Below are 15,693 nucleotides of genomic sequence, written 5' to 3'. Positions count from 1 at the left end.
CGGTGGCCAGCCTAGAAGGGCAGTTCTGTGGGTACACACGGCTTTTCCTTAACTTTCGTCACCCCAAGTTTCTGTGCCTTTTCATCGACTATTTTGATACACTTTTCTGTTCTTTTCCACCGGTGCGTCCTTCCTCAGGCTGAGCTGGACCTCAGGAGCGGGTTCCCAGGGCAGAGCGGGTTCCCAGGGCAGCGTGGCAGGCCCTGGGTGTGTGCGTGTTTTGCTTTCTGAGCGGACAGGGCTAAGTTCCTGCACCCAGATATCCGAGGGGGCCTGTGCCCACGGTTTTCCCTGGGGGCTGGGGCTCAGCCCCTTGGTATCTTCCCCGTGTGCAGTTATTGCTGGGAAGGGCTTGGCACCCACAATAGAAGGGAAGAGCTCTGGTTTGTGTGGCTGCCCGTTTTCCTCTGGAGGCTGGTCAAGGGTCCTCGCTGAGTGAGGCCCAAGGACAAACATCACAAGAAATTGAATCTAAAGTGCAAGGCTTCCAGCGGCCCCTGGGCTCAGCTGGGGCACATGCAGGCACACAGCAGCCCTGAGCTAACGAGGTCGGCCACACGGGCATCAGGCAAGGCACGCAGCCGAGGTCAAGAACAGCTGTGCAAGCTGCGACCTCCACCGGTGAGTTCTGTCTGCATCGTGGTCAGAGTTGGCGTTGACTGTTGGGTTTGATATGGCTGAGCACTGGCTTGCTGCCAGGCTCCAGGCAGGTGTTTGGGGGTTCAGACATGAAAGCACCTGTTTCAGGAGGGCTCCCTGGAGGAGCCGTCCTTGGTTAGGGGCGGAAGCAAGTCTGGGAAGGAGGGCAGGACCGTGGTGGGAAGCAGGGAGCACAGAGGCCATGAGTCAGGGCTTGTCCATGCCACCCTCACTGCTAATGGCAACTGTGCGAGTTTGCTAGGGCTGCTGTGACGAAGTGCTGTAAGCTAAGTGGCTTATTCAACACAAGTGTATTCTCTCCCCGTTCTGGAGGCTGGGGTCCAAGATCAAGGTGTCAGCAGGGTTGGTTTTTCTTCCTTCTCCTTCTCCTTCTCCTCCTCCTCCTTTTCATAACATGTTTTTATTGATTTTTAGAGAGAGAGGGAGGGAGAGCGATAGAGAGATAGAAACATCGATGACAGCATCGATCAGCTGCCTCCTGCACTCCCCCTACTGGGGATCAAGCCCGAAACCTGGGCATGTATTCTGACCTGACCGGGAATTGAACCAGTGACCTCTTGGTTCCTGGGTCGATGCTCAACTGCTGAGCCACATCCGGCCAGGGTAAACCACCCTTTCTTATAAGGACACCATCCTATTTGATTAGACCCTATTCTAATGACCTCATCTTAAGTGGATTATCTCTGTAAAGTACCATCTCCAAATCATTCTGAGGAACTAGAGCAGCGGTTCTCAACCTGTGGGTCGAGACCCTTTGGGGGGCGAACGACCCTTTCACAGGGGTCGCCTAAATACATCCTGCATGTCAGATATTTACATGACGATTCATAACAGTAGCAACATTGCAGTTATGAAGTAGCAACAAAAATAATGTTATGGTTGGGGGTCACCACAGCATGAGGGACTGTATGAAAGGGTCGCGGCATCAGGAAGGTTGAGAACCACTGAACCAGAGGCTATGATGCCAACCTATGAATTTGGTGGGGTGGGGAGGCACCAATTCAACTCATAACAGCAACTGTGGGTGTCCCAAGGGACCAGGCCATGCGTGGACGAAGACGAAATGTGCACGGAGGGCTGGGGGTTTCGGGAGGGGGGTAGCTCACTGCCTCTGTCTGTCTGTGTTGCAGCTGGAAGCCTACATCCTGGTGAGTGGCCTGCCCTGCCCAGCTTGACTCTCGCCTGGTTAGCCTGCTCTCAGCAAGGCCTGGCCTGTCTTCGCCCACTGCCCACCCACCGCTCCCCGCCTGCCCATCCTGGTCCCCGGGTCCACTGTGGGGCGGCCCAGCATGTGTCTGCCTATCTCTTTGTAGATTGCACCCAGAGTCCTAATGTCGTCCCTGAATGGCGAGGCAGGCCCAGCCCGCCCCCTGCACCCCCTTGCCCTCAGACAGGTCCCTTCTAAATCCCTCATTCTTTCTGGTTCGCTCCCGTGCAAACGGCTAATATGGGGCCTGCCCTCCATGCTTGTCCTGCCTTGGAGAGAGGGCTCAGAAGGCCCACACAAACGCCGGGCACATGCCAGCCGTCTCAGTTCACTGTGTGTCCCCGCAGGACCCCCGGGGCTCAAGGATGATGGAGTGGAGGCACGTGGAGCCGGTCTGCTGTGGTAATTCCCCCCCCCCCCCCCCCCGCCATCTTCTCCCCTTCTACCTTCTGGCTTTGGGGCTGCACCTCCGGGTGGCAGGTGCGAGAATCCTTCAGGGAAACAGAATGTGGGCTGTCCAGGACCCTCTGCCTGTGTTTCTCTGTACCCGGGATCCAGCGGGCACACCTGCCCGTACGGGGACCTTTCTGGAACATCGGGGCCTCATTGGTCAGCACCCCAACCTTCCCCCCACTGAAGGTCTTCCACGCCATCACCCCCCACCCAGCTCCCACCCAGCACCCACCCAGCACTCACCCAGCACCCACCCAGCACCCTCCCGGCACCCACCCAGCTCCCACCCAGCACCCACCCACACCCACCCAGCACCCACCCAGCACCCATCCAGCTCCCACCCAGCACCCACCCAGCACCCACCCGGCACCCTCCCGGCACCAGGTGTCTCTTCCCCAGCGAGGAGTCGGAGGCTCTGCTTGGCTGAGAAGCTGGCATTCTTTTCCTTTCTCTGTGACACTGATCTCTCCCTTCTAGCTCTGACCCTAAGGGAGGTAGAGCCCCGAGAAAGGGGAGGCGATAGGTGGCATTTGGGGGGTGGGGGCTGAGGAAAGCTGTGCCACCTCAGCCGGGAAATGCACACACGTGACAGACCTGGCGTCCTGCTCGGGGGGCTTCCGGGCTCCATGTGCCTCTGAGCCAGACGTGGAGTGTGGGGCCTCCAGCAGGCACACGGCCACGGCGTTTGCGTGGAGTCATGCCTCCAAGCCCCTGCGCAGCCTTTGGCCCCTCCCACGCCCACTCTTCCTGAGCCTGCAGGGGTGAATATTCTGCTGGGACCCCCTCCCCCCAGCCTCAGACCCCCTCTGGCTTCCCCAGGGGCTGCTTGGGGTAGGGGGAGGCACAGGGTCCCCAGAGCGCCTCTACCTTGACCTCACCACTGCTGGACGCAGGGCCCAGTCAGCTCCCTGCACACGCACTTGCCCCAGGATTCGGGGTGTCTCTCTTGACACAGGCATCACCAACTTGACCTTCCCGTTGTCCGACCAGCCGGTGCTGGGAGAATGGTTCATTTTTGTTGAAATGCAAGGCCACGTGTACAACAAGTCCTTTGAAGTCCAGAAGTATGGTAAGTGGGGGAACCCGGGATCCTAGACCTTCAGATCTGGGAGAAACCACCGACCCAGGGATGACACAGATGCGGAGGGGGCGAATGGCAGGAGCCCCAGGCGTCGAGGATCGGGACGGCCAGGCACAGTGTGGAAGGCTGGCCTTTGTCATGTTTTTTCTTTAATTTATTAATTAATTAATTTATTTTTTAATATGTTTTATTGATTTTCTACAGAGAGGAAGGGAGAGGGATAGAAAGTTAGAAACATCGATGAGAGAGAGACACTGATCAGCCGCCTCCTGCATGCCCCCAACTGGGGATGTGCCTGCAACCAAGGTACATGCCCCTGACCGGAATCGAACCCAGGACCCTTGAGTCCGCAGGCTGACGCTCCATCCACTGAGCCGAACCGGTTCTGGCTCTTTTCTTTTTTAAAAATATGTTTTTATTTATTTTTAGAGAGGGGGGAGGGAGAGGGAGAAGGGAGAAAGAGATAGAAACATCAATGAGAGAAATATCCATCCATCGGCTGCCTCCTGTATCCCCCTTCCTGGGGATCGAGCCTGCAACCTGGGCATGTGCCCTGATCGGTAATCGAACCAGCGACCTCTTGGCGCCTGGGTCCGAAGCTCAACCACCGAGCAACACTGGCCAGGCTGTTATGTCTTTTCTAAAAAAGGGTGGTAAAATGTAAGTAACGTAAAATTACCACCTTAACCATTTCTAATGGACAATTCAGTGGCATTAAGTACTTCGCATTGTTGTGCAAACATCACCACCATCCATCACCAGAACTTTTTCATCTTCCCAGACTGAAACTCTGCCCCATTAAACACTAACTCCCTTCTTCCCCTCACCAGCGCCTGGCACCCCCATCTACTTCCTGTCCCCATGAATCTGACGCCTCTAGGGACCTTGCGTACCTGGGATCACACTGTATTTGTCCGGTGGTGCCTAGCTCTTTCTCTCAGCACGTCCTCAAGCCCATCCATGTTGTAGCATGTGTCAGAATTTCCTTCCCTTTTAAGTCCTTCTTTCCCTCTTGTTATTTTATCTTTGTTCTGACCCCGTGAGGCATCTCCATTTTACAGATGGGGAAACTGAGGCTGAGAGAGCCATTAAGGAAAGTGCTCAAGTGACAAGAGCTAGGGAGCGAACCTGCCAGAGCCAGTTACTCTGCTTCTGTGCTAACATCTCCCCTACGTGGTCAAGGGCTTCTCCTTTTAAGAGGAAGATCTTGGTCCAGCTGGTGTGGCTCAATGGTTGAGCATTGATCCATGAACCAAGAGGTCCCTGGTTCCATTCCTGATCAGGGCACATGCCCGGGTTGCAGGCTCAGTCCCCAGTGAGGGGCGTGCAGAAGGCAGCTGATGGATGTCTCTCATCGATGTTTCTCTCTCTCTGTCCCTCCCTCTTCCTCTCTCTCTAACACCAATATCAACATATTTTTTAATGAAAGGAAGATCCTGGGAGGAAAAGCCGTAGGTCAGGGTGTGGGTTGTAAGCAACAGAAGCCCAGTGAATATTCAGGAAGCAATGGAAAAGGAGTTTATTTTATTTTTATTTTTGTGAAACCTCACCAGAGGGTATTTTTTTCCATTGATTTTTAGAGGGAGTGGAAGGGCGGAGGGAGGGAGAGAGAGAGAAAAAGAGAAACATTGATGTGAGAGAGACATTAATTGGTTGCCTCCCTCACATGCCCTGCATGCCCAGGGCGGGGATCGAACCTGCAACCCAGGTGTGTGCCCTTGACTGGGGATTGAACCTGCAGCCCAGGTGTGTGCCCTTGACTGGGGATTGAACCTGCAGCCCAGGTGTGTGCCCTTGACTGGGGATTGAACCTGCAGCCCAGGTGTGTGCCCTTGACTGGGAATTGAACCTGCAACTCTTCGGTGCCTGGGCCGACACTCTAACCACTGAGCACACCAGCCAGGGCAAAAGAAAAGGAATTTATCGGCTCATGTAACAAGCGGGTGGGGCCGAGTTTCCTCTGCTGCTCCCCCGTATGGGTCCCTCCTCCCGGAGTTGTGAGCTGCACAGGGTGCCCCGGGGGCTAGATGCTCCCAGGGCTGAGTCATAGGGTCAAAAGAGGCTCCTTTCCGTCACAAGCACCTCAGGACGCCCCCTAGTTGGTCCAGGAGCCACTCGCACACCCCTGGAATGGGGTGGGATTCGCTGTACTCAAGGCATGTGGACCCCTGAGAGAAACGGGGTGCCGGTCCCCCAGAGATAGGAAATGGATGTGGCCGGCAAATCCCCAGAGAGCTGCCAGTGCCCAGCACAGGGTGGCATGGGCTCTGACAGTGTAAGTGTGCAGTGGCGGCCGTCATCCCTCTGAAGCCCCGCCCGGGGGTGGGGCCACCTGCTTCCCTCCTCTCTGCTCTCTCCCTTCAGTGCTGCCCAAGTTTGAGCTCCTTATTGACCCACCCCGCTACATTCGGGATGTGGACGCCTGCGAGACTGGCACCGTGCAGGCCAGGTGAGAAGGGGGGTCCCCCCACAGGCATGCCCTCCTCCTGTGGGACGCCCCTCCCCCGTGGGCCTGCTCCTCCCCTTTGGAACATACCTCTCCCCTAAGAGGCACCCTGCCCCAAACTGGACCCCTCCCCCTTGGGCGTAGCACTCCCCAGGTGTGTCTCTTCCCCCAAAGGCTTCTGCTCCCCCTCCCCATCGGCAGCCCCACAGCTGTGGGCTGACCTGAGAGGGATTTCTAGCGGGGGCTGCCCCATTAGTGGCCAGGCCTTTGACCCAGGCCGAAGTGCAGGGCTGACCAGGGTCATCAAGAGACACGTCCCTTTCTGGGGCTCCTTTGAGGCCCCTAGTCCGGCCCCAGCCCTGCCGCCTGCTGGAGGTGGTGGCCTGGCTCAGGCTGCTCTCTGGCCGGTGTGTGTGTTAAAATCCAAGGATGTGCTGGACACACACACGTTTTCCAGTTTAGAATATAGTTGAAGTGCCTGGCATTTTTTTTCACTACAGTCTCCCATTTTGCTCCTTGCCCTGGTAAGCAGGTGTCCCCTCTGCATCGGGCATGCCATACATGCATTTAAATTCCACCAACATCCCTGAGGTGGTAGTTTTATTCCCAATCTCGGGGTGGGGAAGCGGGAGCTCAGAGAAGTCAAGCCCCTAGTTCACAGCTGAGCTCGTAAGGGCACTTAGAACCAGGCCTCCTCGTGCTCCAGTGGTGTCACCAAGCTCAGGGCTTGTCTCACACATCCTGGCCCAGGGTTCCTCTCTGACTCTCGGTCTCTTTTTCTGTCCAACATGAGGCTTGGTACCGAGGACTGCGGGGCCCTGAGGTTATCTGTCCTGACTCAGGGCGGCAGGAAGGGCTGGAAGGTTGGGCTGCAGGGTGGGGAAGCATCCCTATGTGAAGGACAGGATCTTGGCACACATCCTTGAGCACTTCCCGCTAATAGCCACTAGGTCGCCTTGGACACCTCCACCCTCGTCCAGCTGCTGTACTAGTGACCACCTGCTGCTTGTGACATCAGCTACCCTTGTCCCTTTGTTCCAGGTATACCTTTGGGAAGCCCGTCTCCGGAACCTTAACAATCAACATGACCGTGAATGGCGTGGGGTACTACAGCCAGGAGATAGGGTGTCCCGTCCTCAGAACCATGAAGGTGAGGAGCAGCACCTCATGCTGTCCGCCCAGTGGGTCCCTTCCCACAGCGTCTGCCCTCGGCTTCCGCTCTACTGTCATACATTTTATTTGAATTTCTAAAACAGTATTCAGTGGGGATTTCCCCAAAGATAAAATTCTTGTGGGCTGAACATGGAGACTTTAGAACATTCTTTTTTTTTTTTTTTTTTGTAATATATTTTATTGATTTTTTACAGAGAGGAAGGGAGAGAGATAGATAGTTAGAAACATCGATGGGAGAGAAACATCGATCAGCTGCCTCCTGCACATCACCCACTGGGGATGTGCCCGCAACCCAGGTACATGCCCTTGACCGGAATCGAACCTGGGACCCTTCCGTCCGCAGGCCGACGCTCTATCCACTGAGCCAAACCGGTTTCGGCTAGAACATTCTTAAAAAGGAAGAAAATAACCATAACTTGTTCTCCAACAGTCTGACACAACCATTATTGATATTTTGATGTTGTTTCTTCCTGGGATATTGTATGTAAATTTAAAAAAAAAACACAGTTTTATTAAGGTATGATTCATGTACCACACAATTCAAATACCCACATAGTGTACGGTTCAGTGGTTTTTAGTATAATCACAGAGTTATGCACCCATCACCAGTGTCTAGTTTTAGAATAGTTCCACCAAGCCTCCCAAATTTCTTTTTCTTTTTTTAGTATATTTTTTTTTTATTGATTTCAGAGAGGAAGGGAGAGGGAGAGAGAGATAGAAACATCAAAGATGAGAGAGAATCATTGATCGGCTGCCTCCTGCACATCCCCCACTGGGGATCAAGCCCGCAAGCCAGGCATGTGCCCGCGACTGGAATCGAACCTAGGATCCTGCAGTCTGCAGGCCGATGCTCTATCCACTGAGCCAAACCAGCTAGGGCCTCCGAAATTTCTCATGTCCTTTTACAGTGAATTCCTGTCCCTCTCCAGCCCCTGGCAACCATGACTACACTTCCTGTGTCTGTGAATTTGCCTGTTTCATATAAATGGGGTGATAGACTCTGTGGCCTTTTGTGTCTGCATTCTCTCATTCGCATCGCTTTTTCAGCGGTCACCCATGCTGCAGCGTGTTGGTGCTTCGCTCCTGTTTAACGGCTGGGTAATATTCCACAGTACGGATGGGCCACAGTGCATTGACTCATTCATTCGCAGATGGACTTTGGGTTGTTTCCACTTTTTGGTGACTGTGGCCAGTGCTGCTCTGGGCATTCATTTACAAGGTTTTGTGTGGGGGATGTTTCATTTATCTTGGGTGTGGCATTCCTGGGTCGAGTGGTTGTGGAATTAAATGAAAGCCACCTAAATAAGGACAAAGTCTGCTGTGGCAAGGGAATCAGCCATCAGTGGCGTTTGGCAGAGACTCAGCAGCAGGGGGAGATGTGAAAAAGAGAAGGGGGCGTCAGGTGTGCCCCAGTAGAGGCTGGTGGCCCAGAGAAGCTGAGGGCAGCTACTGAGAAGTGGGCATCCAATACGATGGGTTAGGGACACGTTTTCTCCAATTGGTCCTGAGTTGCAAGTGGGGGCAAAAATCAGGGAAATTGTCAGTTATTAAGAAAGTCCTGGCCGTTGGGGGCCCACTGTTGTTGTTTGGTTGCTAGAGAGCGGGGTCTGACTTCACGCAAGAAGTCTGACCTGGAAAGGAGGGGCTGGCTTCCTGGGCTGGTGACTGCCAACTGGGTCAGTGTTCTTCTTCCTACACCAGTGATGGCGAACCTATGACACGTGTGTCAGAGGTGACACGCCAACTCATTTTTTTGGTTGATTTTTCTTTGTTAAATGGCATTTAAATATATAAAATAAATATCAAAAATATACATCTTTGTTTTACTATGGTTGCAAATATAAAAAAATTTCTATATGTGACACGGCACCAGAGTTAAGTTAGGGTTTTTCAAAATGCTGACACGCCGAGCTCAACAGGTTCGCCATCACAGCCCTACACGACCTGGCCGAGGTCTGTTTGTCTGTTCCCTCTCTCAACGGTGACTCTGTGTTTCGCCATTTGAGAAATCCCAGACTGTTTTTCCACAGTGACTGCAAGATTTCCCATTCCTGGGCACGTCAAGTTTTATAATCTGGTGTTTATTGTCCTGTATGTTTGTGAGTGTGTCCCTCCACACACATCCTGGAGAGCCCGTGCCTTCGTGGGGTCCCCCACCCTGAACCCTGTCGGCACCGGCCTCAACTGCACTATGATCATGGTCCCCACCCCCACCCAAAGCTTCTCTCTGTCCCCTTTGTTCTCCCTGGAGGCTGCTGGCTGGTGGCCTCCTTAATTCTCTCATTACTGAGTAATTAACTCCACAGATGTTTCTGGATGTGCATCGGCCAGGCCCTGGTGGTTCCTAAGACGAGGGTTGACTGGGGGCAGTTCTGTGCTCCGGGAGCAGGAGGGCAGTGAGTGCACCAGAGGGGGGCTGGCCAGGTTCGGATCCCTGCCCTGCCGTCCGGCTGGAGGGGCACTGCCTCACCTTCTGCCCAGCAGAGCGAACAGGGACAGCTGCATACCCAGCAGGGATCCATCCCCACGCAGTGCCCACAGCATAGACTGCGTGTGTCGCCGAGCGTCCCCTGGCCCTACAGGTGGCCGGAGAGCCCTATACCTGAGATGTGTGCTTGCAAGTCCTCCCTCGAAGCCACTCCAGCCCCAAGCGAGCACAGCCTGCCTGTCTCCTGCCTCCAGATTCACGGCTCCCAGGACTTTCACATCTGCGTGAGGGACGTGATCCCGACGGACATCCCCGAGCACTTCCGGGGCACAGTCAGCATCTGGGCCGCGGTGACCACCACGGATGGGAGCCAGCAGGTGGCCTTTGACGATTCCACCCCCGTCCAGAAGCAGCTGGTGGACATCCGCTACTCCAAGGCCACCAGGAAGCAGTTCAAGCCGGGTCTGTCCTACATGGGGATGGTAAGCGCTGGGGCCAGCAGGGGCCGTCCGAGGTCACAGGCCCTGCCCTGCCTCCACTCCCGCTCCTGCCTGAGAGCCACCGAAAAACCAATTGCAGCGGGGGCAGCAAAGCCAGCAGGGCCTGATGTCACCTGGCCTGTCCCTGACCCCTTTCTCTACCCACCACCCGTACCCCTGTGCCCTCTTGCCTTCCGGAGTCACCCACAGGATCGTGGTGGTCTGTCCTCACACTGTGTCCCCCTCTTGCTCGGCGTTGGGACCGCCCTTCTCTCTCTGTGTCAGGATCTCTGCCTCCATGTCCCATGCATGGAGACACGGCTCCTGTGCCCCTTGATTGCAGGGTCCCGGCTGGAGGAGAAGCCGAAGTACCACTTGCATGGCCAGAACATGCATGCAGAAGGGGCTGGGGTGTCCATTCAGGAAAAGGGGAACATTTCACGTACAGCTGGGAGGTTGCTCCCCGTCTGGGTTAGGGAACAGAGCTGTTCATGGGGATCACACAGGCCGAAGCTCCTGTCACCCCAGCACCAAAGCCCTGCCCAGCCGAAGGGCTGCTCCAGGGCTGCTCCGGGCCCCTGGCCATGTTTCTGTCACAACATGCATGTCTCCTGAGCCCCTCATTCTCGTCACATGTTCTGCCCTCTTGCACAAGTGAAGTCGGGGAGTCACGAGGACCGGTCCCAGCAGTGCCCGCCCTGTTGGTACTCCAACATGGCATGAGGCCAACGGCTGGCACGTGCTGATTGCATCTTGTGTCTGCTTTGCCAAGTCCAAGGCCGTGAGGTTTTTTCCCTGTTTGCTTCTGAGCTTTTTGTCGTTTTAGCTCTTACATTTCGGTCTGGGATCCACTTTGAGTTACCTTTTATGTAGGATGGGAGGGAGGGGTCCCACTTTATTCTTTTGCACGTGGGGAGCCAGTGGTCCCAGCACCGTTTGTTGAAGAAACGATACCTCTCCTCCCTGAATGGTCTTGGCACCCTTGTCGAAGATCCTTTGGTCGTAGTAGATATGTGGCCTCATTTCTAGACGCTCAGCTCTGTCCCCCTTGGTCTCCATGTCTATCCTCAGGCCAATACCACCACTCGCGGGATTAGTATAGCTTTGTAGTGACTTGATTGCAGTGTGTGAGTTCTCCTTTGTTCTTTTTTAAAAAATATATATTTTATTGATTTTTTTACAGAGAGGAAGGGAGAGGGATAGAGAGTTAGAAACATCGATGAGAGAGAAACATCAATCAGCTGCCTCCTGCACACCCCATACTGGGGATGTGCCCGCAATGAAGGTACATGCCCAGGAATCAAACCTGGGACCCTTCAGTCCACAGGCCAACGCGCTATCCACTGAGCCAAACCGGTTAGGGTTCTCCTTTGTTCTTTATCAGGGTTGCTTTGGCTACTTGGAGCCTCCTGCAATTCCTTGTGAATTTTAATATCAGCTTGTCTATTTCTGCAGAGAAGCTGGCTGGGGTTCCCATGGGAATCAGGCCAAGTCTAGATCATTTTGGGGAGTGTTGCCGCCCTAACACCTAAACAACATTGACTCTTTGGTGACCCCTTCCAGGTGGAGCTGACCTACCCAGATGGCAGCCCGGCCGATGGGGTGACGGTCCAGATCAGGGCGGAGCTGACCCCAAAGGACAACATCTACACCACGGAATCCGTATCCCGGGGAGGGCTGGTGGCGTTTGAAATCCCCTCCATCCCCACATCCGCCCAGCATGTGTGGCTGGAGGTGGGTGAGTCCCCGGACCCTTGTCATTCAGCCAGCAGGCATGGACTCAGTGGGCCTGGCATGCCCTCTGCCCCGAGGGAGTTCAGTCTGATGGGGGAACCCAGTGTGGGAACAGATAACTCGGCTGTCCCAGGGCGAGGCGAGAGGCTGCTTCTGGGAGGCGAAACAATATATGCAGAAGCCCAGAGGACCACCATAGTGCAATTGGGTCCTGCAAGTACCCAGCCAGGCTGAGCCATTTCAGAAAGATATGGAGGAGGGAGCCAACGGGGCTAACCCCCACCTCCCAGGGATGCTTGGGACTTACCCAGAAGGTAGTGTCAGGGGACAGAGTGATTTGAATTTTAACCCCCAGCAGCTGCTCCAGTGCCCATAGTGGGAGGTGGCGGGGGCACCCCAGGTGGGCACATGAGAAATGATGATGAGAGGGCACCAAGCCTGAGCTGTTGAGGTAGAATCAGTAGGACTTGGTGTCCGATGGGTAGAGGGGGGAAGAGCAGGAGAGATGGAAGAGGGGGTCCCGGCTCTGTGACGACCCCATGACACTGGGATGGTGAGGACAGGGGGTAGCTGAGAATAAATATGTAGGTGGGAGTTGAAGACACTTGTGTCCCCTGAGGCCAACACATCCTTAAAGATTTTAAATCACTAAAGACACAAGCTTGGGGGTCTCCAGGTCACTCACACTTTTTACCAACTGGCTGTTCCTGCTGCCCACTATCGGACAACTACAAGCTTGTTTGTTTGTTTATTTACTTGTTAATCCTCACCTGAGGATATTTTTTCCATTGGTTTTTAGACAGAGTTTAAGGGAGAAAAGGGGGGGGGGGGGGGGGGGAGAGAGAGAGAGAGAGAGAGGTGGTGGGAAAGACACATCAATTGGTTGCCTCCTGCACACACCCTGACCAGGGCTAGATAGGGATTGAACCTGCAACCCAGGTACATATCCCTGACCAGGAATCGAACTCATGACCCTTGGTGCACTGGCCAACGCTCTAACCACTGAGAAACACCGGCCAGGGCTGTTTTTTAATTTTTAATAATTGAAAGACATTCCTTTATTTCCATTAGTCCTTTAGCAAGTAAGTAGCTGCAAAGCCCCCAAATGATTCAGATAGCAGAATTAGCCAAATAATTTTCTCTCATAGCTACTAGTATATATTTAAAATTAGCTTTTTCCCCATGGCCGGTATGCTCAGTGGTGAAAGCATTGGCCCGCACACTGAAGGGTCACTGGTTCGATTCCTGATCAGGGGCATGTGCCTTGGTTGCAGGTTCGATCCCCGGCCTGGGTCAAGGCGCATACAGGAGGCAACCAATAGATGTATCTCTCTCACATTGATGTTTCTCTCTTTCTCTCCGTCTCTCCCTCCCGCCTCCCTCCCACTTTCTCTAAAAATCAATGGAAAAAATTATCCTCAGCTTAGGACTAATAAAAAAAATTAGCTTTTCCCAAAAATGTTACTTTACTGGAAGGATACTCTATTCTATTACCAAATACTGCTTAGGAAAAAGTCTTTCTTTCTTTTTTTTTTTAAGCAGAACCAATTTTAAACACTATCTAATTATTTTTATTGAGATATAATTGACATATAACATTATATTAGTTTCTGATATATAACAGTGATTCAATATACGTACACATTATGAAATGACCACTACAGTAAGTCTAGCTAACATCCATCACCACACACACTTTTAATTTTTTTTCTTGTGAGAAGAACTTGTAAGATCTACTTTCTCAGCAACTTTTAAATATATAATACACAGTTGTTAACTATAGTCCTCATGATACACATTACATCCCTAGGACTTATTTAGTTTGTAACTGGAAGTTCGTACCTTTGGCCATTACAGTTTTATTGTAATAGAACTAAAGGCCCGATGCATGAAATTTGTGCAAGAGTAGGCCTTCCTTCCCCAGGCTGCTGCCGCCACCGGCTTCCCTATGGCCATTGGCAGGCACCCGGGACCCAGGCTTCCCTTGCAGCCCCGGCTTCGTCCGGAAGGTCGTCTGGTCCAATTAGCATATTACACTTTTATTATTATAGATAATACAAGTTAGGATAAAGTAAAGAGAGAGATCATAGGGCGAGAGCGGGGAGGGTCCCAAATTTGAAGCTTCTTGTGCCATCGCCATGGAGTCGGGACCCTGGCTCACCCACATGGAATGACAGACACAAAGAACAGCCAACCAGGGGCGTTCACTTATGCTTTGGTGTCCACGGATTTTGTTGGGGTCTCATGATGTAGGTGCCACTGATTGAATCATGGGCCCTAAGACTCAACAAAGTCTCCCGCTACCTCCCCTCCCTGGAGGTCAGGCTGAGGTCACGTGGCTCAGATCCCCAACCCTCTAACCACATGGTTGGTCTTTCTGGTGTGGCTGTTCCCATCCGAGTCGTCTCGTTAGCAAATGTTATCAGGGCCCTCCATGAACAACGAGCTCACAGCACTCGGGACGTTCCAGGGGGCTGGGGGCTACCTCCCAGGAGCGGGACCGAAGCTGCCGACGTCTTTATTCTTTATCACACATGAGTATTTTCATTTTTATCAAATTGATTGGAGTGACATTGATCAACATGAACATATAGGGTTCTGTGTTACAAGATCTGTATATTGCACCACACATAGGTCTTAAACTGCCCCCTCTGAGGTTCCCTTGTGTTAGCCACATTCTTTTAGCATCCAGTAAAGGTGCCAGCCCTCGAGGAGCAATAGTGGTGTAGCCACCGGGACCTGGGCAGGCAGGAGAAGGGCCGTGAGCTGCAGGCGGGGCGGGTCCAGAGCCCCTGGGATGCTGTCCGCACAAGGGGCCTCCCCTCGCTGCCCTCTCCCCGGTGCTCACTTCCCATGCAGTTGATTCCCTTTAGAAGCCACCTGGCTGCTGGCGAGCCTGGGAGGGGCGGCGTTCCCTAATAGGTGGTGGAACTGTCACCCAGTGGCCAAGTGGGCAACCTGTTCCTCCCTTGCCAACCCCCAACACCCTGTGGCCAGTCTTGGACACGTGTTTCCTACAGAGCTGGGAAGAACAGGCTAGCCACACTAAATGCCATTGACTGAGAATCGGGGAGGGGGTTCCCCAAAGGAAAATTGGAGCCTGAGAGGGTCTTGCTACATGGCTGGACAGGCACATGCATCCCCAAGATTCCCTTCCTACTCCAGCCACCCAGGCCTTGACCAAGCACCCTCTCCTCCTCAGGCCAAGGTGACGGCACTCAATGGAAAGCCTGTGGGGACCCAGTACCTGCCCAGCTACCTGTCTCTCAGCAGCTGGTACTCCCCAAGCCAGTGCTACCTGCAGCTGCAGCCGCCCGCCCGCCCCCTGCAGGTAAGGCTTCCTTCCGGGGGGCTTGTTCCCGTGCCTCCAGGGGCCTGCACACGCCCCCGCAGGGCCAGTGCTGATGCCGGTGTTGGAGCCCCCATCCCTCCAGCGATGGGGTTTTCCTCGGATCGAATGCCTATGTGCGATGAGAAGGGCCACCCCACTGCCAGCACTGGCACCTGCTCACTTAGGGAGATGCCCCAAGACTCCCTCTCTCCTGACAGCAACTGCAGAGTTTGGGGGGTCCCCAGATTATCCTCAGGTTTTTCAATTTCAAGGAGGAGTTCACAGGCTCACTCCCAGCTGTTACGCTCACAGTTATGGTTTATTACAGTGAAAGATATAGATTAAAACCAGCCCAGCCCTAACCGGTTTGGCTCAGTGGATAGAGCGTCAGCCTGAGGACTGAAGGGTCCTTGGTTTGATTCTGGCCAAGGGCATGTACCTTGGTTGCGGGCACATCCTCAGTTAGGGGGTGTGCAGGAGGCAGCTGATCAATGTTTCTAACTCTCTATCCCTCTCCCTTCCTCTCTATAAAAAAATCAATAAAAAATATTTTTAAAAAATCAGCCCAGAAAGAGGCAGGGTCCAGGAACATCCTGAAGGTGAGCTTCCATCGTCCTCTCCCCACAGAGTCACAGACTGTTATGTTCCCAGCAAAAATGTATGACCACATGCCTGGTGTCCTGCCCACCAGACGCTCATCT

General features: G+C 53.7%; 1 protein-coding gene across 2 annotated transcripts in view; it reads left to right on the top strand.

The window, feature by feature from the left end:
* The window catches only part of CPAMD8 (C3 and PZP like alpha-2-macroglobulin domain containing 8), a 65,894-nt gene that overhangs the window by 12,392 nt on the left and 37,809 nt on the right, over window positions 1-15,693 (top strand). For both annotated transcript variants that reach the window (XR_004966674.1, XM_036302680.1), the window contains exons 6-13: window positions 1,791-1,808; window positions 2,215-2,269; window positions 3,276-3,389; window positions 5,766-5,850; window positions 6,889-6,997; window positions 9,703-9,930; window positions 11,491-11,661; window positions 14,864-14,992. Coding sequence is in view for 1 of the 2 variants with exons in the window: in XM_036302680.1 (XP_036158573.1) it covers window positions 1,791-1,808; window positions 2,215-2,269; window positions 3,276-3,389; window positions 5,766-5,850; window positions 6,889-6,997; window positions 9,703-9,930; window positions 11,491-11,661; window positions 14,864-14,992 (909 nt within the window). In the remaining variant the exon portion in view is untranslated. The remainder of the gene's footprint in view (window positions 1-1,790; window positions 1,809-2,214; window positions 2,270-3,275; window positions 3,390-5,765; window positions 5,851-6,888; window positions 6,998-9,702; window positions 9,931-11,490; window positions 11,662-14,863; window positions 14,993-15,693) is intronic.

The sequence above is a fragment of the Myotis myotis genome, unplaced genomic scaffold (assembly GCF_014108235.1).
Source record: "Myotis myotis isolate mMyoMyo1 unplaced genomic scaffold, mMyoMyo1.p scaffold_m19_p_32, whole genome shotgun sequence".
Classification (NCBI taxonomy): Eukaryota; Metazoa; Chordata; class Mammalia; order Chiroptera; family Vespertilionidae; genus Myotis; species Myotis myotis.
The sequence above is the reverse complement of the archived record's forward strand: the minus strand, read 5'-3'. Positions and strand labels throughout refer to the sequence as shown.